Consider the following 9,397-nt stretch of genomic DNA (forward strand, 5'->3'; position numbering starts at 1 on the left):
TTAGTTACGCACCGGAAGTTTCCAGGGTGACATTAGGACAGGACGAAAAGGAAGGCATGGCTTTTCTGATGTTGTTAGACCCCATGCGCCTCTAGTTTATGTGTATATATTTTGTATTTATGTGATAGTGTGTATATTAAACAGCGCAATGTTGGCGTGGAGCGGTCGGTTTCTTCTTCAGCGGGGGCCTGGGCTCATCTCTCTCCGAGCAGCAGCTGAAAGGTGATGCTAATGCTAACTGGATGTTGTGCTAATGTAACTGTAGCTTCAGTATGTAATGTAAGCTTATCTAAAGTAGGTCGCTGTCGTTAATGAGAGGTGCAGTTTATGTATTTACTGCCCTTTGCTGTTTTAAACCAAGCCAATTAAGAAACTGGCTTTATGAGATAATTTAGTCATTTGAGTAAAGCTAAAGCTAGCTTAATTTCCTCTGCTTACTTGTGACCAGTGACAAAATCCATTTACTCAAGTACTGTACTTAAATACAATGATTAAATACTTGTACTTTACCTGAGTATTCTCAGTTTTTGCTACTTTAAACTAATACTCCACTACATTTTAAAAGCCAATATTAAATAGGTTTCGATTATTAGCTAATATAAATCAGTTATTTTATAAACTTTGAGATATATATTCATATCTTAAGATATAAGCAGTATATCAAGTTATTCAAATTAGCTCTACATTTAACAGTTGTGATAAAAACACATTGGTACCTTAAGTATAATTGTTGATGCTGATACTTTTTTACTTTTACTCCAAGTACGATTTTGAATGTAGGCCTTTTTTTAAGTATAGTATTGCTACTTTTACTTAAGTAACACATCTGACTACTTCTTCCACCACTGCCTGTGAAGTTGAGTGTTATATCTATAATATATATATCATACTATTGCAAATATCTCCTACGGTTCTCCATGCATTTTGTGTAGTGTTTTTCATATATGCAAAATTCTTCTTCCTTAGATATTTGTAGTATTCTGCAAGGTATACTGCAGAGAAAGTCATAAATGACTGAACGGATTAACCACACCACAGTCCCAGTCTTGTCAGTAATAAATGAGTAATATCTTGATAGCCATCTGCAAACAGACGTGGGCAGACGACAGAAGGTCAACAGGGTTTAATCAGACCTCATATTTTTATTTTCTGTCTTTGAATCGCCATAAAGCAATGATATTTATGCACCAAAATGCATAAACTGTCCATATCAATGTGTGGACCTAAACCTGGTGTTACCTATTAGCAAGGACGCTGCAGTGACTAAACTGACTCGCTAAGCTAAAGTGAGTAGTAAGAGACGTGAAGCAACAAGGCACCTTTCAGTTAAGGTTATGCAGTGAATTCATAAATCAGCCCTGAGATAGGATTCTCCGAAAATGAGTTATTTTGCGGTAAAAAAAAAATCCTGCCTATCTCTGTTTGGCTTAATTGTAAATGGCATTTGTTTGAGTTTGAAGCTGTGCATCAGACAATATGAACTCTACAAATTCGTCACCTCATATTGTAGGAAATTGGGATGGTCTCTAACTTAAATGACATCTAATTGACTTTTTTAATATATAGATGAAGTAATGTACAAGCAAAGTCATCTTTAGTTCCCTGATATAAATAAGCACATTTGCATTGTGTGCAACACTCTTGTATTGATCGGTCACAGCTGTGGATATGTCTGACCCTTATTGATCTAACTGTCATCTTTCTCTTTTTCTTGCAGTCCCGCACATTCAGTGTTTCTTTTCAGGACAGTAAAGACCACAACGTGGTTTGATGAACACCTCACAGAGGACAACCAGGAGTTCATGAGGAAGACCATAGCGGAGGAATACAGGAGTCAAACGGCTGAGAAGCTCAACCCGCTCAAAGATGAGCCCTGGCAGCGTCATGACTGGGCAGAGGGTGGGTGTCGGGAGAAGGGAGAGCTGTTAAAATGATGCACCTCTTCCTGTTTGCTCCCAATTAAACTGTGTTTATATTTGTTCCTCTTTACAGGCAGTCGAAGAGTTGGATTAGTAGCTGTGAAGTTGGGGATGGCTCCTATCTGGACGAAAGCGGGAGAAAAACACGTTGTCACCTTGTTACAGGTAACACACACTAGGGCTGCTCAATTAATCGTATTTTAATCGCGATTACGATTACGGCTTGCAACGATTACGAAAACAACAAAATAAAACGATTCTTTTTTTATTATTATGACTTTTTTGTTAAATACATTTTTTTTCCCTTTTTTTTCAGTTGAATGATACTTAAAGTTCAGGGTAATCAACTGTTAAAAACATACTGTTCACATTTTTTTTCTCCAATAAATGGTTGTTTTCAAAGTCAATGAATAATCACATTTAATAATCGCAATTACAATTATTGACCCAAATAGTCGAGATTATGATTTTTGCCATAATCGAGGAGCCCTAACACACACACACCTCTCCTTTGCCTTTTTTGTTGTACCTAAGTTTTCCATCCAAAAGTATTTGGTATTCTTTAGGTCCGATAATGCCAAATTGTGGTCCATGATGAAATTACCTGCGTGTGAGAAAAGCAGATTCTTTAGCAAATATTGAACACCTTGCAATCTCACCTGCAGTCTTTAAACATGCAAGGTGCAGAAAGGATGTATTTAAAGTCAGGTTTATTCAGATCATGTTTGAAATGACACCAACTAGTCTGTCAGTGAACTCAATTGATGTCAGAATGTGTTCACTACCCTTTTAATGAAACTGATATACGGAAGTGAGTAGTATCACAAACTCCTACTGCAATTTCAGTAAAATGTCAATGTTAATAGTCAGACTTTCTTTGTATTTCTCATCCCTGCCTCTTAATCTCACATTCGAGGTCGTTCCAAAAGTTTGTTCCCCATCTGATGATTCATTTTTCTTCCGTTTAGCTGATACAGGAACAGGCTGTGCTAGATGGAAAGTATTTCAAAACCCTTTGTCAGGGTGAAAGTACTCCCACGACTTCAGCATTGTAGCATCTGAAGCAAAACTGAAAATATGTCATAATGTAATGAATTCATATATTATAGGTTTAACTTGATTTTTGCGTTTATATTTTCCTCTTCTTTCCCTGCCCTAAATGTAGTGATGTACTTATTTTCCAAATGTACATATTTGAATAGGGACTTCAATAATTAGATGTTTGTGTATGTTGTAGGGCAGAACAAAACAAATGGCACAGTGACTATAACTTGTGTTAATTTTTCAGGTGCAGGACTGCCATGTCATTAAGCATCTGTCCAAGGAAGAATTTAATGGACACACTGCTGCCCTCTTGGTAGGAGGGAAGAACGTATCACCATTCTTTGTAAGAAATACTTCTTAATAACATCAACAAATACATGTATAAGGGTTTTATCTTCACTGAATTCGGTGTTTTGACATAATGTTGCTTAGGTAAATTCTTATTGCTGTCATTTGTTCTTTAACTAGCTTTCATCAATATTTTTTCTAATAATAATGCGTCAAAGAGCAATTTGAAAGGGTGACTCAAAGTCATGAACCTTTAGAAAAGGGTATAGAGCTTTACATCAAGTTTCAGCTCATATCTTTGCTGTCTTGATGCACCTTTTAATGACAATATTTTGGTTCATTTTCACCGCTCATGTTTTCGGGCCCAACAGGCAGCTATTTTAATAAAAAAGTTCTAAAAATCCTTACATCTGCTCACCACCAAACAGCAGACAAAGTCAGAGACAAGCTGATGAATGTTATGGAGCTTTAAGCAGCTAAAGAAACTTGATCTTTCCCTCAGAAGTTGATAGAGAGAAATAGTTATGGCATGTTTTTAAAAAGCACACTTTAGAAAGACAAGAAAATAGCTTTGAGGATAACCTTAGAAAACTCCCTGTCTATTATCGTTATCAGATCAGAGTTTATTTATATAGCCCAACATCACAAAATACATTTGTCTCGGTGGGCTTTACAGATGAACAAACTATTGCTATTATCATTATCCATTAATGTACCGTTTTTTGTTTGAATTATTATTTTATTCAATAAGGCCTGCATTACAAATCTCAGCATGTTAGATAATTACTTTACTTTTAATATTAATCAAAACAATCCTTAATAAGGTTGAAACTAAGATATTGTTAAATGCTTTAATTTGTACTGAATTGTAACGCTTGACAATATCATATTATCACTACGCTCCATATAATACTGGCAGAGCAGCCAGTGCCAAATCCATAATCATATCACAATGTCCATTTTTGTTCATTTGAGTTCTGGCTACATTTCATAATCATAAAAAAATCGAATCAGTCCGACAGCTTTATGGAAGCATAACTGAGTTTTGTCATTTCCCCGTAGCATTGAGCTCATATCAGCCTCCAGGCTCTCAGACCTTTTATGAATACAGATCCATTGCCGGGAGATTATACTCACCCACTAACCATTAGTGACTATACTTCATCTTAGGTGTCAAAATAAACAGGATCCAATCAGGTATCACTGCCAACCACGACAAGCACACAAGCATTTGAGAAGTGTCTTTCGTGCCTGTAATAAACTCACCGCATATCTCACCTCCATCGCAAAAACACTTCTCAAAAACGGATAAACATTTCTCAAGAAGTTGAAGGAAGTCAGCCCTTTTTAGTATGCATGACATGGATTTGTTTGACTTTTTAAGGAGGAAACAAATGAGCAAGGTGACTGAATCTAAGCGTGATTTATTCATTGAGTGTTGTTGTTTAGGATCCCCCTCACAGCCACATCACTCCTCAGCCAGAGGCAGAGTTTGTGAGAGTGACGAGCTTTGGCAGGCTGGTTTTCACCCTTCTTTTGAAAGGGAGAGAGTATAGAGTGAGTGGATGGGCTGAGATGAGATGAGAGAGCTGTATGAAAGCAAATGTCAGACGCTCATTGCCGTGCGTGTGTGCTTGGCTCCTGTACAGTTGTAACAGGCCCACAGTTAATTTAAAATGCCAAAGTCCAACTGCTGTTCGTTCAACACTTCATCTCCCTTCCTTCCATCCTCACATTTCTTTTCTCTCCATCATGGTGATTGGCAGAGGTCTGAAGAGCACATCGAGATGTTCAGGAATGCGGGGGTGCCTCCGAAACAGAAAGTCACCACCTTTAAAGTCTCAGACAATGCCATCATCAAGCCAGGTATACACACGGCACTAGCTTGAAATGGGAAATACTAATTGGTACTTTTTTCACATCACACAATATCATTTTCTTTGATTGTACACATTCTATAACGTAACTCTTTGTTGTGAGTGCAGGCACTCCTCTGTTTGCGGCACATTTCCGTCCAGGCCAATATGTGGACATCACCGCCAAATCGTAAGTCCTGTTATGCCGGCTTTCCATCCTTGCTGGCGCTTCCTATTCTCTTTTTGGGCCAGCAGCATGTTTTGAAAATAGATCTCTTTTTGTGTTATTATCCTCTGAGGCAACAAGTCATCATTCTTCAACGTACCCTGAAAATATGATTCTTGTGTGTAGCATCGGTAAGGGTTTTCAAGGTGTAATGAAGCGGTACGGGTTCAAAGGTCAGCCAGCCACCCACGGCTCAACCAAAACTCACCGCAGACCGGGAGCTTCTGGGCCTGGAGTAAGACACACACACACACACACACACACACACACACACACACACACACACACACACACACACACACACACACACACACACACACACACACACTGTGTAAGACGCTTATCCTTGCCAGACATGAACAGTTGGCTTCCCATAATGACTCCCAACTAATACGAGCGCGTGTCTTTTATCATCTGCGTCTAGGATGCAGCCAAAGTGTTCAAAGGGAAAAAGATGCCCGGCATGATGGGAAACATCTCCATCACAGCTCATGGGCTGAAGGTACACACACACACACACACACACACACACACACACACACACACACACACACACACACACACACACACACACACACACACACACACACACACACTCATAAGGACAAACACACTCATAAGGACAAACGCACACAGTCCTGTTTTTAATCTTGTTTGTCCTTGACTGCAATTTCAGTTCAATACTCTCATCTGCATCCTCCTCTCCTGCAGGTATGGAGGGTCAATACCAAGTACAACGTGCTGTATGTGAACGGCTCGGTGCCCGGACACAGGAACTGCGTGTTGAAGGTAAAAATAATCATATACACACTTATGATGTCGAAGGTCAATCCCAGCATGCTTAGTGTTGTGACAGAGACGAGCGACCTTGCACCTGTAAGACACCGTCACACCTGCAAGACTGTGTGATCCATCTTCATTGACTCCGTGCTGGATCAGCAGCGTGTGTGTGTATGCATCTGTTAGTGTTTGCGTGTATTTCTGTGAAGGGGGAGAATGGGAGTGCGCCCCTTAATGATGTTAGAAATATCAGCAGCATCCTTCTCCTACTCAGCATGTTGCTTTTGTGTACACACACACACACACACACACACACACACACTGCCTATTATTCTTTTTGCAGACAAGCGATAATGAATACAAATGTGCATTGCATTTCAACCAGCTCAGCTGTCCTACCCACGCACGCGCACACACACACACTCAAATGCACTATTGTTTGTTTTTGATATTCTGTGCAGCCATATGTTAATGAGGATTATCTATGTTCTATTGATTACAATTAATAGAAGGCAATGCAATAAACAGTATTCTTCATTATTGATTATAATGTTGTAGTTTTAATAATAACGACTTTTTTTAAATGTATTTTCCGATAAGCGCAGTGCTTCTCAGACTGGGGATGCAGAGGGAGAGTAAATGATTAGGACAAACACAATTAGGTTATAATTGATTGTAGTATTGTTTACAATTATATTACTAATTGACTTGTTTTGTTAATAGTTTCCCCTGTATTGTAATGATTAACATCTAAATGTGTAATGTTTTATTATGCTTCTTCAGGGGATGACAGAATCAGATTGATTCTGAATAGATTTGATTTTCTAAAGTTTGAAAATAGTGGCACGAGGCTTTAACACAGCGCTTGTTTTGTTTAACCAAAATGTAATGATATCCTTATTATAATGAAATCAAGCACAGACAAACAATAAATCCACAAATTGACAAGCTGGTAAATCCACATTTCTTTTACACAACTAACAATAAAGATTTTAAAGTTGAAAGCAACTAGAAAATACATGATGTCACTCAGTTGTTTCAGTAATAATTAAAAGTTATGAAGCTTTAGAAAAGTGTGTGTTGTGTTTCCAGGTGAGAGATTCTGTACTACCAAACAGGAAGTCCTCCCTGATCAACCCTCCTTTCCCGACATATTTCACAGAAGAGGAAGGAGACCTGGATGAAGACTTGTACGACGAGAACTTGTTCATTCAGACAGATCCATCGTTATCACTGACCTGAAGACCCCCACCACACACACACACACACACACACACATACATCATGTTTTCATCTAAAACCATAAACTATGTCACGATCCTGCAATAAAGAGTAATTCCTTTGAATGCCTCGAGTCTCTTTAGTTGTTTTTATCGTGAGATGCAACATCACCAGTCCTATCTGTTTGATCCAAACGGTTATTACGGTCCCTTCCCCCCGAAACCATGGTAACTGTATGAGTGATGATGTCACTGGAGGATCCCCAAGCAGAGGAGAGAAGCGGAAAAAAAAGACAGTGAAATGAAACAAAACAAAGGAGAGTAAGATGGGGTGGAGAAATTTGCAATATCTATGCAGGATAAGGGGAGGGGGGGAGAGCTGGATACGATTAGTTGCACTGTGAGGGGAATACAGACGAATTGGGGAGAGGGTAGGTAGGTGTGGAGGAATGAATGGGGTTAAATGAAACACAACGGAGAGTAAACACTGGAGAATGGGAGGGAGTCAGTGAAGGTGTGGAGGGCATCTAAATGGGGAGAAAAGGAGAGCACGGGATGGAGGCTGACAAAGGTTGACATTTGTGCATAAGAGGATAAATGAGGACATTAATGTTGCAGCAGGAACTGACAAATTCCCTCCTGCACCGTGTGGGACCACTCCTTCCTTTTTTGGAAATAACTTATCTAATGAGAGTAACGTCCTCCAAAGTGTTGGACTCTTGTTCAGTGTGAATGCCTTCATGTGATTCAGTCCCTCCCTCCCTGCTGTATATCTGCTGTTTAATTGACAGCAGTGCAAACAAGACTTTTAACACTGAGTGGTAGCGTTTTTAGATCAAATCGAAGTGGTAGCGATGCCTGACAGGAAACCCTGCAACATCTGAGGATACACACCCTGCATTGATGCCTTTTCTCTAATTGAAATGATACACACCCAGCTGACTCAGGAAGGCAGTAGTTGGTTGTGATTTCGATTTATGAAAAAAGATGTAGGGTGATTTAGTTTGTTGCAAACAACGTCCTGCTCCATATAACATGCCACAGCTTGTAGGTCGATAAGGCAGCAGCAGGTTCTTTGAAATGGTAATGATATTGTTTGAAAGTCCAGCTCTGTGGAGCCTGCACATCATCAGGCTTTTGTGGGGGTGGACGAGAGGAGAGGGGGTGGGGGTTCGCTGTCTATTAAAGCAGCAGAGCAGAAAGAGAAGACTAACAACTCCAGCCTGGTGTGTGTGTGCGCTTGTGCTTGAACATGGTAAAACATCATTAGGTTAGTTAGTTTTCAGTGTGGTACTCCACCCAATGACTCTAATAAAAAAAGAAATACCCTGGAAATCAGGACATACTCTAGTACGGTGTCTGTAGCCTATGATAATGTGTTTAGGGAGAACAATAAAAGCGCTGGTACATCTGTGGTTAAACTGTGACCTCTGGTTTCAGTGTCATTAGGTCAAACACTTTTTTAACTGCACAAATCTCCCTTCAAGACTGCAGCTGTATAAACCTGAGATCATTTACAGGCCTTCAAATCCTGTTTTTGCTATCAGCATCCTAATATGTATAAGAGGGTCCCTAAATAAACACAGAAGGTTATATATATATGGGATTTTAATAAATATTTGGTACAAATGTCTATTTTGTAGTTAATTTTTGGCTGTTAATGTAAAACAAAAAATACACATGAAGATACCTCACTATGCTGTTTGTAATACATATTCAACGCTATAGAGAAATATATAACGTGTGACCATATTGAGAGCCTTTTAGTCACTTTGGTTGGACTTTTCTGTGTTGAGAATCAACTCCGGACATTATTTGACTTTAGGCTGGAGAGCAAAAATATTTTGTGACCTGGTAAAACCCTCGAACAATAATACATGAATAATACAGCGCAGAGAAGGCCTTGCATAACCACTCATGTTAAATATTTAAAATATTAGGTTTATGCATTTATAGGACTCGGTTCTAGCTAAAGCTGCAACAAAAAAATATTATAATAATAATAATAATACATTTCATTTCGAAGCGCTTTTCCAGATGCTCAAAGACGCTTTACAGTGGTGA

The 9,397-nt window shown here is 39.1% G+C and overlaps 1 protein-coding gene across 1 annotated transcript; it reads left to right on the plus strand.

Annotated features, from left to right (window-relative positions):
• On the plus strand, positions 1 to 7,459 carry mrpl3 (mitochondrial ribosomal protein L3). Its single transcript, XM_034094587.2, has 10 exons — positions 1 to 222; positions 1,718 to 1,899; positions 1,993 to 2,084; positions 3,208 to 3,306; positions 5,018 to 5,117; positions 5,237 to 5,297; positions 5,460 to 5,568; positions 5,758 to 5,835; positions 6,045 to 6,122; positions 7,206 to 7,459. Exons 1-10 carry the CDS (start codon positions 149 to 151, stop codon positions 7,353 to 7,355), a joined length of 1,023 nt encoding a protein of 340 aa, XP_033950478.1. The 5' UTR covers positions 1 to 148; the 3' UTR covers positions 7,356 to 7,459.
• The last annotated feature ends 1,938 nt before the right edge of the window (positions 7,460 to 9,397 follow it).

Source organism: Pseudochaenichthys georgianus, chromosome 11 (assembly GCF_902827115.2).
Source record: "Pseudochaenichthys georgianus chromosome 11, fPseGeo1.2, whole genome shotgun sequence".
Classification (NCBI taxonomy): domain Eukaryota; kingdom Metazoa; phylum Chordata; class Actinopteri; order Perciformes; family Channichthyidae; genus Pseudochaenichthys; species Pseudochaenichthys georgianus.